Genomic DNA, 16414 nt, shown 5'->3' with positions numbered 1-16414 from the left:
AGATGGAAACAACCTAGGCGTCCATCAACTGAGGAATGGATAACCAAACTATGGTACATACACACAATGGAATACTATGCAACCCTAAAGAATAACACAGAATCTGCAAAACACCACATAATGTGGATGAACTTGGAGGATATTTTGCTGAGTGAAATAAGTCAATCACAGAAGGACAAATATCGTATTAGTCCATTATTGTAAAAGTCAAGGAAAGGTTTATATATGGAGGGAAATTTTCTTTGTTGGTTACCAAGGGTGGGAGGGGAAGGGAGGTTTAATAAAAACAATAGAAAAAAATATATATATATATATAATCTCACTCAATTAAAATATTGTCTAGGTTCCTTCCAGTTCCTTTCTCACTCTCAGTTATTTGGGTGTGTTATTTATCTACTTTCCAAATATTTGGAGATTTCCATCAGATCTTTATGGGTTTTCTACTGAGGTAAAATTCACCTAACATAAAACAAACCATTTTAAAGTGTACAGTACAGTGGCCTTTTGCTCATTCACAGTGCTGTGCAACCCTCACTTCTCTCATTTGAACCCATTTCCCTCCCCCCTAAAGGAAGCGCCAGGCCCACCGAGCCACCTCCTATTCCGCCCACCCAAACCCTGGCAACATCAGGCTGTTTTCTGTGCCTGTGGGTCACCTATTTTATACTTCAGTGTTTGATTATTTCTAATTTAATTCCACTGACTTTGTACAAGTTAAATCCCTTTAAATTTATTGAGACTTGTTTTTATGACCTAAATGATGGTCAGTGCTGCTGGTGAACTTGAAGAGTGGACTGCTGTTTGTGGTGTATGAAAGTCTATTAGGTCACACTGGGATGGCATTGTTCAAATTTTTTAGTGCTTTGATGACTTCCTGGCTACTTGTTAATTTCTGAGAGAGAGGTCTTGAAATTTCTGACTATAACTGTGGGTTTGTCTATTTCTCCTATCAGTTTTTGATTAATTTATTTCGAAACTCTGTTACTGGATGCATCAATGTGTAGGATTAATAAGCCTCTCAGAGTTGGTCCCTGTACACTGTGAAGTGAAATTCTTTGTCCCTGGCAATATCTTTGAGATTTATTTTGTCTGATGTTAATTTAGCTACTCCAAATTCTTTCGATTAGTGTTCGTATGGTAACTTACTTTCAACTTATTATATCTTTATATTTGAAGTGGCTTTCTTGTAGACAGCAAATAGTTGAGTGCTGAATTTTAAAAATGTACAATTTGGCGGTTTCTGGATTTTACTTTGGGTGCTTAGATGGCTCAGATTTAATGTGATTATTAAGATGCTTAAGTTTAAGGTCATGTCACTGTGCCACTTATTTTTCCATTTGTCCCACCTGCTCTGTGTTCTCCTTTTCCCTTTTTCTGCCTTCTTGTGGAATAAGTGAATACTTTTTACGATTTCACCTGATATCCTTTCTCACCTTATCAGATATACCTATTTTTCTCCATTGATTTTGCGGCTGCCTTAAGGTGTATAGTATGCATTGTTAACTTATCACAATCTGCCCACAAAGGGTATTATACCACTTCATGTGGACTGTGAAAACCAGCCTGTATGCTTCTGCGTCTCCCTTTCTAATCTTGATGCTATTGCTGTCATGTATTTTATTTCTAGCTATGTTACAAACCCTGAACAGTACTGTTATTATCTTCATAGTCCATTATCTCTTAAAGAAGACTGAAATAACAAGAGACAATACTGCCATTTATGTTTTCAATGCTGTCCTTTTCTTGTATAGACCCACAAATCTCTCTGATGCCATTTCCTTCTGCCTGAGGACTGACATTAACACTTTTTGTGATCTTCTGCTGGTGAATTCTTTTAGCTTTTGTATATTTGAAAAAAAACCTTCATTTCACTTTCAATTTGGAAAGATACTTTTGTTGGGTATAGAATTCTAGATTGGCAGTTGTTTCCCCCCTTCAGTCCTTCATAGCTGTTGATTGGAAATCATTTCAATTGCATTGTTTACACTGAGAAACCTGTCTTCATCCTTATCCCTGCTGCTCTGTAGAAAACATGCATTCATTTTTTTTTTAATTTTAATTTTCATTGTGATTTGGGTGAAAGTTTACAGAGCAAATTCACTTTCCATACAGCAGCTCACATAAACTTTGTCTCATGACATTGACTGCAATTTCCTACAATGCAACAGCTCCCCTCCCACTTCCTCCCCATAATTACCTCTTCTCTGTGTCCTTCCCTCCCATGCACTCCTGCCCCCTGAGCTGTCTCCCTGTGTATACACTGCCCTTCTATTCTCCCATGATAGATCTCTTCAAGGAGTGTATCTACCTGATGTAAATGTTCAGCTCATATGCCTATCTTTTGCTTGGCTGGAAGCCACAGAAGTGGGTTCAATTCCAGACCTGAAGGGCAGCTAGGAGCCATAGTCTCAGGGGTTCCACCAGGCTCTATTAGACCAGTGAACCTGGTCCTTTTTTTTTTTTTTTTTAATGATTTTGAGTTTTGTTCCACATTGTTCTCCCACGCTATCCAGAATCTCCTATATAGATCCCCCTCTGAGTTGTTGACAGTGGTACCTGGGCATCATCTAGTTCTTCTGGTTTCATAGTTGTATAGGCCGAAGATCATGTGGTATGCTAGTTGCTTGGACTAATTGTTTCTGTGCATCTTTGGTTTTCTTTATTCTTCTTTGCTCTGGATGAGGAGAGATCTCTCATTGCCTCTAGATGGTCGCTTGCAAGCTTTTAAGATCCCAGTGTCCTCTGGCTAATTTTAAGATGTGCTTTTTGTTACTGGTTGACAAGAATTCAGTTATGGTGTATTTCTCATGCTTGGGATTCATGAGGCTCTTGGATCTTTATCATCTGCCATCAATTCCATTCTGTGTATCCTTCATCTTGCACATTGTAGTTTTTCTCTAAAAGTTCATTTGGGTCACTTTTATATCTTCCATGTCTCTTCTTAACTTTTGGAACATTGAGAACAGTCCTGATAAGTGTCTTAAAGGCCTGTCTTACAGTTCTACTATCCATATCAGTTCTGGCTGATTTCAATGGCTTGATGATTGTCCTCATTACACATCATATTTTCCTACATCTTTGCATGACTTACGACTTGTGACTAGTTGCTAAACTCTGCATATGACCTTTCTGGATGGTAAATACTTCGGTATTCCTATAAATACCCGTAAGCTTTGCTCTGGGATGCAGATCTTCAAGATCCTTCTGATGGGTCTGAAGCCATGCTCATCTGTGGCTAGCTGCTCCCCTGATGGAGGGGAGACCCTCCTATCTCAGGTGTTCCATGAAGCACAAGGGGCTATTCCCAGGCCTGAGTAAAATCAGCACTGTTCCCACATCCCTTCTGGGTGGTTCTTCCTTGTTCTCAGGAAGTTCACTCCCCAGTCTTTGCTGACCAGTACTTGGCTGAACACTCCAGGGCCCTCTGTGGACCTCTGGCAATGCTCACCTCTCTCACATTCTGTCCTGTGGACCCCAGTTTCCCATCCTAACTGGGCTCTTGGCTCTGTCTCCTCTAGCTGGTGGTTGTCATGACTCAGGGCTTCCCTTCCTGTGGCTGCAGTGCCCTTGAACACAGGTGGGTGATCTGCCTCTCAGGGGTCACTGTTCATCACTGTCTGACATCCAGGGCTTGGGGAGTCTTTGTTTCCTGTATTCTGTCAAGTTTTGGTTGATTCAGATGTTGCTGTCTCTCAGTCAGCAGTGGAAGCTGATTGGTATGCTTTTAAGATATGACACAGGAGTGTGTATTTACTTGTCGATGGGAACAACCAAGTAAGTTCAGAGAGGTGGTACAACACACACTTATTAATAAGATGTGGTGGTGGTGGTGTGTGCCCAGTCGATTCCAACTCAGTGTCCCTAGAGGACTGAGTAGAACTGCCCTATAGGGTTTCCAAGGCCGTCATCTTTATAGACATAGACTGTCTCATCTTCGTCCAGTGGAGCGGGTGGCAGGTTTTAATCACTGACCTTTCAGTTAGTGGCCCAGCACATAACTGTTACGCCACGTGGCTCCTTACATGCTGCTGGCAGTGGGTAAAGGGGCAGAGGGTGACACAATGGCAGCACACGTACGTCTTGATGGGACAGCAAGCCCTGAACCTGGTGAAACAGCTCTTCTTCCTCAGCAACGGCTCTCTGGGTCAAGTCATATGCTTCGAGGTAACATGCCGTTTTCTGCTCCTCCTCCTTCTCATTTTGGGCACTTAACCTTTATGACACAAGATAGGAGGTTAGGACAAGAGCTTGAAAGCATTAGGTCCTTGTTGCCGTGTACCACAGAGTCGATTCTAACTCCTAGTGACCATGTAGGACAGAGTAGAATTGCCCCATAGGGCTGCCAAGGCAATCATTTTTATGGGAGCAGATCCCCAGGGTGCTGCTACTTCCTGGGCCCTGGCGGTGGCTGAGCAGGTGGTTGCTCAGGCAGGATGGGCTGAGGGCTGCCAGGATATACGCTGTGGGAAGTCCCAAAGCCACTGCAGAGCGCAGGGTGCTCCAGGAAGAGTGAGCGGCCATGAGGCCTGGGGACAAGGAAGGTCCTACTGGTTAGGAGGTGTGACCCTGGGAGGAGAGCCGAGCCTCTGGGGGAAAGGTAGCAAGGTGGGTCCCAGGCCTGCAGGTGGCGGAGGCACTGGGAAGGCAGGCAGTGGGTAAGTGATGGTGAGGACACATCAGAGAGCAGGGCGGCCCCCTTGCACATGTGGTACCAGCAGCAGTGTGTCCTACCTCTTTATCTTGGCACGCTCCAGCTTTATGTCCACACACTTCTCTTTTCGGCCACACTGGATGAACCTCTTCTCAAGTTCCAGCAAGCACTCGTCCATTTTGTTCAGTAGCGGTGAATACCCAGAGGGTTCGCTGTAGACGGACTCCTCAATGCTTTGGATCTGCAGGCTGACACACCTGAGGAGGCAGGCTGTTTGGTCTGCACCTGGCGAGGCTGCACGTGGCTGTGGCACTCCCCGACCCGCGCCTAACAGCCATTGGACATCAACCAGGCCACCTCCTTGGGCTGCCCCAGCCACCCCAGGTGATGTGTCTATTTGGAGACACACACCCACTCTCCTGAGTAGAAAGGAACACATGGAAGGGACAAACCCGTGCACTAAATGTTCAGCTGTCCAAGGGGTTTAGAGCAAATGAGGCTGTCTACGGTCCCCTCTCAAGGTGCTCTCCACACTCAGAGACAGGAAAAGACCCAGTGGAAAGAGGAAACCCCTGTCTGCCCTCCCTGACTCCAGGGCCCGGGCTGAGCCAGAGCCGAGGACCAGGTGGGGTTTTCCAGAGCTGGTGGAGGGTAGGCACCCGGCTTCACCCAACTCCCACAGGTTTGAAGCAAGGCTTACACATACTACATGGACAAGTAAACCACTCTTCAAGTCCCCTAGCAGTAGCTCTGACAGAAGTTACCTGGCTTCGAGGTCAGTGGTCATGAACTCCAACAGAGGGGCCCTGCTGGGCCGCTCCCTCTTGAGAATGGAGAAGGTACCTATGAGTTTCTGAAACAGACGGCACACCTGTGGAGATGCTGGTGTCAATAACCTCCTGGTACTGCTGCTGACACAACCCTGCTGCCCACGGCCAGGGCCACAGCCGAGGGGAGAAGGGAGACCCTGGATGTCTCCTCAGGCTGTGTGACAGAGCACGCTTGCCCAGAGAACGTCCTCACCCTGTGCAGGCTTCTCACCAGCACATATCTGTCCTCCTTTTCTGAGGACAGGACCGTCTCTGCCAGCGTCAGGGTGGAGCGGTACCAAAACTCCTCGTTTCCGCCCAGGCGCTGGGCCTGTTCAGTCATCTTCTCAGCCTGTCCATAGTTCTTCTCCTTGTTTGCCAACTCGGAGAGAAGATGCAAGCATTTTGATTCTGCACAAGGGTCATGGAGCTCCTACAAAAGATACATAGAGAGAGAGAGGCTCACATGCTCACATGTGTACACACAAAAAAACCCTCACATGCACACACATGTGTGCACACATGTATACACACAGCACAGACATGCATGCACAATCTACACATGTGTATACACATGCACACACATTCACATATAGATATGTACTCACATGCATACACGCACATACACATTTGTGTACAGTCATGCACACTCACGCACACATATGTACACAGATACACATACTAATATACATGTATACACACAGATACTTACACACATTCATGTACTCACATGTACATACATAAATACATATGTACATATATGCCTCCCCACACACACATCCATACACGCACACAAGTGCACACACACGTATACATACACACAAATGCCTATACACACATGCATGCACGCACACACGTGTAACCCATGTGTACGCACATATATGCACACATATGCATATAGTCACACATACATGTATATGCATATGCACGTATACTGGTACACATATACAAATATACAATATACGTACCCACTTATATACACAGAACATGCACCCACACATGCACACACACAAATGCACACACACAGGTCACGGGTGGTGTTGTCTTTGTAACACATGCTCACACACAGGCCAAGGGTATTGTCACTGTCTTAGTAACACACACACACACACGCACATCATGGGTGCTGTTGCTGTCCTGGTAACACACACACACACAGGTCATGGGTGTTGTCGCTGTCTTGGTAACACATACATTATTTATAATGTATGTTGTCAGTCAATTGCAATTGTGAGAGGCCAGCTAGCCCCCCCAGCCCCACAATCATGGATCCTGCACCCCCACCCCCAGATAGTTTCAGAGCAAACCCCTACTACGTAAATAAAACATACATGCAGACCACTCAACCCAGGGTGACGCACCCATGTACCCTATGGCAATGTATCCCTTGGAGCAATTGACCACGGGGCACCAGAGGGGCAACACTCACATGGAGGGAAAACTGGACACACAGGGGTACATAACTATGAGGGGCATGGCAGGGGGCAAGGGGTTACTTGGCAGGGAGGAGAGGAGACTGGATTAGGGTTAGGGATGATAAATGGGGAGTGAAACCAAATGGACACTAAAAGTTGAATGTAAAACAAACTCTGCTCTGTAAACTTGCACCTGAAGCACAATAAAAAAAATTAAAATAAACAAACACCCCACTCCACTGATCTGTACTGCTCGTCACCACTGTCTTTCCCCAAGGGCCCACTCATCTCTCTGGGGTCCTAGGGGCCTGCAGATGCCATCTGGGGCAGGTGGGACATGTGCTCTGGCAGGGTTCATGGCAGACCCAACTAGGCGTTGCCTTTGTGGGCCCCTCAAGCTCCAGTGTCTGGACCCTCTCCCAGGGTTCTGTTCCAGGCCCACCCCTGGCACGAGGCCTTTAGTCGGGGCGATGAGGCGGGGAGTAGGGCAGTGCTCAGCCACTGCAGGGCCTGGGGCTCAGCTGGGCCCTGCCCGGAAAGTGGGTAGGTGGGCGGCGGAGCCAAGGTGAGCTGCAGACGAGGGGCCCCAACCTGGAAGGCCAGGCGGGCCTCGGCGAGCAGCAGCCTCGCAGGCTGATGCAGGTCCATGTCCAGAAGCACCTCTGCCTTGAGGGCCCACAAGAGGGGGAAGGACTCTCCGTCCAGGCCCTTCCCGGTCTCTCTGTTCACCTTCAGAATCTGTAAGACACCAGACCCCAGGGCCCCCTCCGCTGCAGTGACTGCATACGGGTCACAGCCTTCTGCTCCCACCTGCGGGTGGGCGGGAGTGGTGTCCACCAGCACTGGGGACCCCAGGCCTTGTACTCGCATGCATGCACACACACACCCCCCCTCTGCTCTAGTGCACATTTTCCCCAACAAGCGTCTGCGCAGCGTGGACACCGTCTTTCCTCACCCTGCACCTCGCACCTGACAAGCCCACCTTCGGCTTTGCACGGCTGGCTCCGGGACAGCTTCTGGGGCCCCTGCATGGATGGTGGAGCTGGCTCCCACTAGGGTCAGCTGGTAGCCGACTCCTGAGCAGGACCCCGGCATGGGGTCCCCACACCGTGTGTCGACAGCACCCTGGCCAGGGGATAGACCAGCACATCCCTGACGCTCGGTGATTCTGGGTGGTGGTCACACCTGAGCCCCATGACCTGCTGCTTCCCATGGGCCTTGTGGAACGTCGGCTTTGCTGGCCCACACACAGACCCTGGTCTCCCTTGGAAACAAAGTCCTTTTATTTAGAGCGTGTCGCTCTTCCTCAGGAGCGTGGCTGTGGCTGGGATGGTTACTTTACAACTGGCAAACCCACAAGAAAGATGTCCCACCATCTCAGGTGAGCTGGTGAGCAGGCAGAGGTCAGGAGGCCACCAGGTCACTCTCAGGCTGCAGGCTGCATGCTGCCAAGTGCTGGCTCTGTCCCAGGAGCTCCTGTTCTCCTGCCACTGCTGTCTGGCCCTGAACAGCCACCCACGGGAATCTGTCCCATATGTAGATCTCTTCTCCCTGGGAGACCTCCAGGGCCTCTTTGGGGGGACACAGCCACATGTCTCTGTGCTTCTCACCAGCCCAACATTCTGGGCACACCACACAGAGAATAAACACATCGGGCTCCTTGGTGTGGACTACCACGCTGTCACTCACCTTGTCCTTGGCCACGAGGGGTCGCACGGCCTCTGGCTGCACGGGGGCTGTCAGCTCGGTCGGCATCCCCAGGCTTTCCTCCACCAGAGGCTCCCTGTTCTTCTCCTTCTTCAGGGCAATTTCTTTTCTGCAGCTGATAGAAGTGCGAGCGACCATAAAGTCACACTGACAGTGAACTCGGCCAACAGCGAAGTCAGATTGACGGTGCTCAGAGGAAGACACAGGATAAGCTCCTTGGCAGAAATGCCTGGCTTCCCCGAGACCACAGTGAGATGCCACCATCCACGGAGGTGTCCACAAGGACCCCAGCTCCCATAATGTGCAGCCCATCTTCTCCCAATGCCAGACTCCTGTGTCCAGCTTCTATTGACTAGTGACAATGCGCATCTCAAAGGGATGGCCCTGCCACCTGCCAGCCCATCACCCACCTGCCTCCTGCCACTCCACTCCCCACCACTCTCCCACCACACCTTGGCCTCAGGCTCCACCTGGGTCCTCTCCCCACCCCTACTGCTCAGCGCAGCCCAGCTCCAGGCAGTCCTGAGAAAAGGAGGGTATGGCCACCCCACTCCAACCTTCTAGTGCCCACCCCACGCAGGAGCCAAGTGAGGCTCCCCCCATCCCCACTCTGCCCAACCTCTTGGCCTACCACCCTCCCCCACCTACCCATCCTCTGCTCCCTGCAGTGGCCCCTCCCACATTGACTCCCTGCCAATGCACTGCCCTGCCCAATCTCCAGCATCATTACCACCCCCACCACGTTCAGGTTTCCCTGACCACTAGCTGGAATAGCAGCTAGCCTTGTTCTTGTTGTTGTTAGGTGCCATCGAGTCGTTTCTGACTCACAGCGACCCCATGCACAGCAGAACGAAACACTGCCCAATCCCACGCCAGCTCCATGATCCTTGCTATACTTGAGCCCATTGTCGCAGCCACCATGTCAATCCATCTTGTCGAAGGCCTTCCCCTCTTTCGTTGACCCTCCACCTTACCAAGCATGACATCCTTCTCCAGGGAATGGTCCCCTCTGACAACATGACCAAAGTAGGTGAGACAAAGTCTGGCCATCCTTGCTTCCAAGGAGCATCTCGGCCACACTTCCTCCAGGACAGATCTGTTAGTTCTTTTAGCAGTCCATGGTACCTTCAGCATTCTTTGCCAGTACCACAACTCAAAAGCATCAACTCTTCTTCGGTCTTCTTTATTCATTGTCCAGCTCTCACATGCATACGAGGCTATTGGAAATATGGCTTGTGTCAGGCACACCTTAGTCCTCAAGGAGATATCCTTGCTCCTCAGCACTTGAAACAGTTCCTTTGCAGCCGACCTGCCCAGTGCTACACGTCATCTATTGTCCTGACTGCTGTTTCCATTGGCCTCCATTGTAGAACCAAGCAACGTGAATTCTTTGACAACTTCAATCTTTTCTCCATTTATCATGATGCTGCTTATTGGTCCAGTTGTGAGGATTTTTGTCTTCTTTATATTGGGATGTAATCCATACTGCAGACTGTGTGCCTCAATCTTCATCAGTAAGTGCCTCAAGTCATCCTCACTTTTAGCAAGCAAAGTTGTATCATCAGCGTATCTCAGGTTGTTAATGATTCTTCCTCCAATCCTGATGCCACGTTTTTCTTCATATAGTCCAGCTTCTCGGATTATTTGCTCAGCATATAGATTGAATAAATATGCAGAAAGGATACAACCTTGATGCACTCCCTTCCTGATTTTAAACCATGCAGTGTCCCCTGACAAGCCCACACACTGAGCCTCCTCCCCACCCACACTGGGCCCCCTCCCTACCTCACACTGGGCCCCTACTCCACACTCACCCTGATCCCCCATGCTGTGGGCCAAGGGTCCTCCCAAGACCTCACTGTCCAGAGAAGTGAGGCTTCTATGGGGTCCCAGTGTAGTAGCACGGCTGGTCTGGTGACCCCAAAGGCTCTGTGCCTCCCCAAACCTGCCTGGGGGCTTAGGGAGAGAGGAGGGGTGGGACCTGACCAAATTGATGGAGCTGACCACCAAGTGACCAGTGGACAGAACCCGAGGTCAACACACTTGTCCCACTTCCTAGCTCAACATGTCAGGAGGGTCAGACCGTCCATCTTTATACCAACAAAAGACACCTCTGTACCCTTTGCCAGGCCCAGGAGAGGCTATGTTCCCAAGGGCCTGCATGGTGTCACATGCAGCAAGGTACCTTGCTTGCTCCATCTCGCCAATGTACGTCTGGCCAACCACATCCTCGTGGTGCTTTGCCGCCTCTTTCAACTTCAGGTCGGAACACACTTGGGCAAGTCTATGGGGAAGGACAAGCGGAATTCATGAGGTTATATGGTGGAGAGGAGACCAGGAAATAAAACTCTGTGGGGACTGTCCAGTGTGTGGCACAAAACCATCAACTTCCAAAATCAATGCACACAAGTCCACAAAGACGGTGCTCTCCATCTTGCGGGGGCCCACAGCAAGTGGGGTCTTCAAGGCTCGTGAGCAGCTATCCAAGGTGCAGCTTTCAGCCTCTGCTCTGTAAACCTGAACCCCAATCACAATAATATAAAAAAGAAAAAACAAACAACTAAACATGCAAGAGCTACAGACATCCAGGGAGAAGCTCCTACACGTGCAGTCCTGCAGTGTCAGTTGCCACTGACAACAGTCGACAGGGATGCAGCAGACAGGCAGGCTGGACAGGTCCAGGGAGGCAAACGGGATGCACCACAGCCTCAGGCAGGTGGACAGAGGATAAGTCCACGCACACGTTGGCGAGTGCTGTATGCCACAGAACAATAGGGGTGAGGCTCTGAAACGTGCTTAGCCACAGTACACACCTTAACACATCACGGGGCTTTCAGGCTCAGGACCAGAATCTTGGGAGACAGCTAACTCAATTGGCATAAGGCAGTGTACAAAGACAATGCTCTGCATCGTGCTTGGGTGACTGGTGTCTAAGGTCTTAAAAGCAAGTGAGCAGCCATCTGAAATCTAGCTACTGGTCCCTTCCCATCAGAAGCAAACTAGAATGAAGAAGGTCAAAGACGCGTGGAAACAGTTGGTCCAAAGGACTGAGGCACCATGTGAGCCATAGCTGCCTGGACCCTGAGACCAGAGGAACTAGACGGTGCCCGCTACCACTGCCGATCACTCTAAAAGGGACCACAACAGAAAGTCCTAGATAGAGTGGGAGAAAAGCATGAAATCAAACTCAAAATCACTAACAAAAAAAAAAGACCAGGCTTATTGGTCTGAAAGAGACTGCTGGAATCCCCAAGACTGTGGGCCACAGTCCCCTCCAAGCCGGGAACCGAACTCACCCCAATGGGTCAACTTTCAGCCAAGCAGTAGGCGGGCCTATGTGGTGGACAGTCCCACTGGAGGGGACACACTCCTTACCACAATGGCCAGGAGATCAAAGGAGCAGATTTGGCTCAGGGAGAAGACAACACAGCTAGGAAAGAAGGACACAAGGATGGGAGACACAGGAAACGGGGAGAACGCCGTCACAGCAAGGGGATTGCAGTCAGTGTCATGAATCACAATGCGTAGGGTCGAATGGAAAACCACTTTGCTCAGTAAAGTCCCACTCAAATCACAGGACAAAGTTTTAAAAAAGGAGCTACAGAACGGTGAGAAAAATAACTGTAGTTTGGTCATATTTTAATGATTTTTAAAGCTCCTGAAATTAGTATAGGAGCCCTGGTGGCCTAGTGCCTAAGGCATCTGACTGCTAACCAGAGGCTGGAGGTTCAGATCCACCAGCCACTCCTCAGAAGGAGGTTGGGCAATCTACTTCCATAGAGATACAGTCTCAGAAACCCAAGGATGGGGCGCTATGAGTCGGGTCCGACTTGCCTGAAATTAGCAGGAAAAAAAAAAATACAGGTGGCTCTGACAAATTTCAGATAGAAAAATTTTTATTATTTACTTGTTTTAATTTAATCCATCAGTACTATTTCATAGTCACTGTCAAAGCTGAAGATCAGGCACACTGGTGGGCTCTGGGCCACTCCTCTCCCACCATCAAGCAGAAAAGCTCTGCTCTGATCCTTTTAAAACAACTTGATTTTGAAAGGATTTCAGGTTTACAGAAAACTTGCACAAATACTACCAAGAAGTCTTGTACATATTTCATGCAGATTCCTTCATTGTGAACACCTCACCACATCCACCTTATCTCCCTCTCCTCTTTCTCTTTCCACACGCGTGTGCACACACACATGTCCACCTTATCATCCCCTCCCCTTCCTCTCCACATATACTCCTTATCACTCTTTTCTTCCTCTCTCCACGCGTGTGCACACACACACATACCCACCTCATCACTCTCCACTTCCTCTCTCCACACGTGTGCACACACACACACGCCCACCTCATCTCTCCACTTCCTCTCTCCATGCGTGTGCACACACACACACGCCCACCTCATCACTCTCCACTTCCTCTCTCCACGCGTGTGCACACACACACACACACACACATCTTATCACTCTCCACTTCCTCTCTACACACATATGCATGCACACACATGCGCACCTTATCCTCCTCTCCCCTTCTGCATACACACACCCACACACATTTACCTTATTGTCCTTTCCTCTCCACACACACACATGCATGCATGCACGCACACACACATGTGTGCACACATATTTTTCTAAACTATTTGCAAGTGAATTTGAACATGTTCTTTTTTTCCTGAATTCTTCAGTGTGTGTTTCCTGAAAAGGACATTTTCTCAGTAACCACAGTGCAATTCTTAAGTCAAGATCATGTAGAAAATTCAAATGAAAAACACCATTTTTTGAAATATTCAAGTTCTCTGCTTTGCTGACTTTACAAATTGTAGAGACTCTATTATTTGCACACATAACAAGCCACACTATTACTTTTTAAAATGCTGTTTGCTTTTCTAATGCTTTGAGGAACTTTTCACTCTGGCCACTTAAATGTGTCCATCTCCCTGACATTGGGCTCTGTACTGACCTGAGGTGGTAGAGGTCTGCAAGGCTCTTGCTGTCCACCACAGAGTCTGCAATGACTACCCCCAGCTGAAGCACTGGGATCGTAAGCTCGTGAAGGGACATCTCCTTCAGTGCACTGACCAGGTGGTCCAGAAAATATAAAGTGTATGTCTATGAAAACACACAAGAAACATGTACGGTCAGAGAACAGAGAGGGAAGTTAGTCCAGAGCTTGTAGGGTCTTTCTGCAGAAAACACCATCCTGCACACTTCCAAGCACAGCGCAGGCCCACCACTGGTGCTTGACAAGTGTTTGCAGGAAGCTGCCCCACAGTCCAGACAAATTAAAGAAGACCTAAGTGTGAGGACACACGGCACATCCATGGAGGGGAAGACCACATGTACAGATGTCCTTTCTGCCAGGTTTTCTGTTTGTGTTTTTAAATGGAAATTGACAAGCTGACTCAAAAATACACATGGAAACACAAGGAAGAGTGCAAGGAACAGCCAAAGGAGGGGACACTATGAGGCAGATGACTCGATGGCAGTGAGTTTGGTGTTTTATATATAGGTTTCACACATGATATTTCTACATATGTATTTAGATGTTCTGTAAGTATATCCATATAAATAGGACTAACAGGGAACAAAGTTATGATAACTTCTTAGCCGCAGCCAACCATCCTTAGGGAGTGAGTTGTTGGACCTGTGGGCTTGAGACCTTGGTCACAGGGGACATGATGCTCAATTAGCATAACATACTACACAAAAACTTTGTTCCACATCCTACTTTGGTGAGTAGCACCTGGGGTCTTAAAAGCTTGCAAGTGGCCATCTAGATGCAACAACTGGTCTCTCCTCACCCAGAGCAAAGAGTGAAGAAGACCAAAGATGCGTGCACACAATTAGTCCAAGGGAATAGTGGACCAGGCAAACCTCAGCCTACATGACTACGAGACCAGAAGAACTAGATGGTACCTGGCTACCACTGCCAGCCACTCAGAAAGGGATCAGTACATGAGGTCCTAAGTAGAGTGGGAGAAAAGTGTTGAGCAAAACTCAAAATCATAAAAAAAGACTAGACTTACTGGTCTGACAGAGACTGGTGAAACCCTCAAGACTATGGCCCCTAGTCATCCTTCAGGCCTGGAATTAAACTCACTCCTGTGGCTTCCAGACAAACAGTAGGCAGGTGCATAAGGTGAACACTTACACTGTAGGTGCACTCCGTAGAACAATCAACCACGGGAGATCAGAAGGGCAGTATTTGCACAGGGAGACAGCTCAGCGCACAGGAATGCATAGGAAAGGACACAGAGAAAAGATAACCACAGGGAGGAAGTGGGAAGAGAGCTGTTACATTGTGGGGATTGCTATCAGTGTCACGAAACAAAATGTGATGAACTGCTGAGTGGAAAACAGAACTGCTCTATAAACTTTCACCCAAATCACAATAAAAAAAAGAAAATAGAAGGAATGTATAGTCCCATAAGGACAGAGGTAGACAAACAGAGCTACCAGTGGCCACAAACCAAGAGCCACAAACTCTGACATGTGCTTTGAAACCTGGCCCCAAAACCAAGAAAGTCACTGAGGGCTATACATTACCAATATATATATTGGTGTGTATATATATATACCCCATTAAGTGAGTGGGGAGGCCACAAAGTGGAAGACAGCCTGTTATACGTAGGCATTCTCATCAGAGAGTATAAGGGACCCCTTCCAGATGATAAAGCAGAAGACAGAAAGTTTAATACAATGTGGGTCGAGGATCTGAGCAGGCACATTGCAAAAGACAGCGTCCAGCAGCCAGTGAGCATTTGAAAAGGTGTCCGTCTCCACTAGAGTCAATCAAGTGTCCACTTAACCACACTCACCCCAAAACCAAAACCAAACCCACTGCCAGCGAGTCAATTCTGACTCACAGTGACCCCCAGTGGGTTTCTAAGGCTGTAAATCTTTACAATGTACAAATTGCCTGGTCTGTCTTCCGCAGAGTGGCTGCTGGGTTTGAACCTCTGACCCTCTAGTTAGAAGCCAAATGTCTTACTCACTATGCAACCAGACCTCTTTGCACACCCATCAGAATGGTCAAGATTAAAAAGTTGGACAGCACTAGCTTGGCACAGGTGTGGAACAGCAGAGGTCTCAGTCACTGGACGTGGGAACGGAAACTGGCACTACCGCTTTGGAAGTCAGCTTGTCAATACCTCTGGCTGCCACAGTTGCCACTTGTCTACCAACCAAAAGGTCACTGGTTTCAACCCGCCCAGTGGCGCCTTGGAAGCCAGGCCTGGGGATCGATCAGCTTCTGCAGAGACTGCAGCCAGCACCCCTCCAGGGCAGCTGTGCTGTCCCAGCTGGGGCAGCGATGAGTGGGAAGCGACGCGACAGCAATGGGTTTTACCACAGTGGACACATGTGCTAAAATCCAGAAACGTCCCCGCTGGGCCTGTGCTCTGAACACATGGGTATGCAGTACACGGTGGGTGTGCACACATCCTCATAGCAGTTTCGTCTGTAAAAGCCAGGAGCTGGAGGCAACTGCACTGTCTGCCCACAGGTGGTGGGCGGGTGAGGTCTGGTCTGTTCATGCAATGGAATACTGCACAGCCACGGAAATGAACAAGCCACCGCCCTGGAGGAGCACGGGTGACTGCCCCGAGCCACGCTGAGTGAAAGAAGCCACGCACAGAAGACAGCATACTGAGAGTCCGTTGGCCCAAAGCCCAACAACAGGCAGGACAGGGTGGGCTGGGCAAGGGCCCCGAAGCCGTCAGATCCCAATCTCGGCAACTTGTGAGGCAACTGCAGGTGTGATAGTGGGCGTGACGTGGAGCTGGGGAGGTCATCCCATGCAGCCCACGCTCAGTCACGCGTGTTCTT

General features: G+C 48.9%; 1 protein-coding gene across 1 annotated transcript in view; it reads right to left on the bottom strand.

Annotated features, from left to right (window-relative positions):
* CFAP46 (cilia and flagella associated protein 46) overlaps positions 1-16414 on the bottom strand; it is a 110433-nt gene that overhangs the window by 29500 nt on the left and 64519 nt on the right. Inside the window, exons 29-36 of the mRNA XM_007936879.1 lie at positions 13548-13696; positions 10768-10866; positions 8565-8697; positions 7467-7613; positions 5693-5893; positions 5416-5522; positions 4732-4908; positions 4078-4213 (exon numbers count right to left, since the gene is read on the bottom strand). Of these exons, the coding sequence (XP_007935070.1) occupies positions 4078-4213; positions 4732-4908; positions 5416-5522; positions 5693-5893; positions 7467-7613; positions 8565-8697; positions 10768-10866; positions 13548-13696 (1149 nt within the window). The remainder of the gene's footprint in view (positions 1-4077; positions 4214-4731; positions 4909-5415; positions 5523-5692; positions 5894-7466; positions 7614-8564; positions 8698-10767; positions 10867-13547; positions 13697-16414) is intronic.

The sequence above is a fragment of the Orycteropus afer genome, unplaced genomic scaffold (assembly GCF_000298275.1).
Source record: "Orycteropus afer afer isolate SDZICR_OR568_19922 unplaced genomic scaffold, OryAfe1.0 scaffold00038, whole genome shotgun sequence".
In the NCBI taxonomy this organism is placed as follows: Eukaryota; Metazoa; Chordata; class Mammalia; order Tubulidentata; family Orycteropodidae; genus Orycteropus; species Orycteropus afer.
The sequence above is the reverse complement of the archived record's forward strand: the minus strand, read 5'-3'. Positions and strand labels throughout refer to the sequence as shown.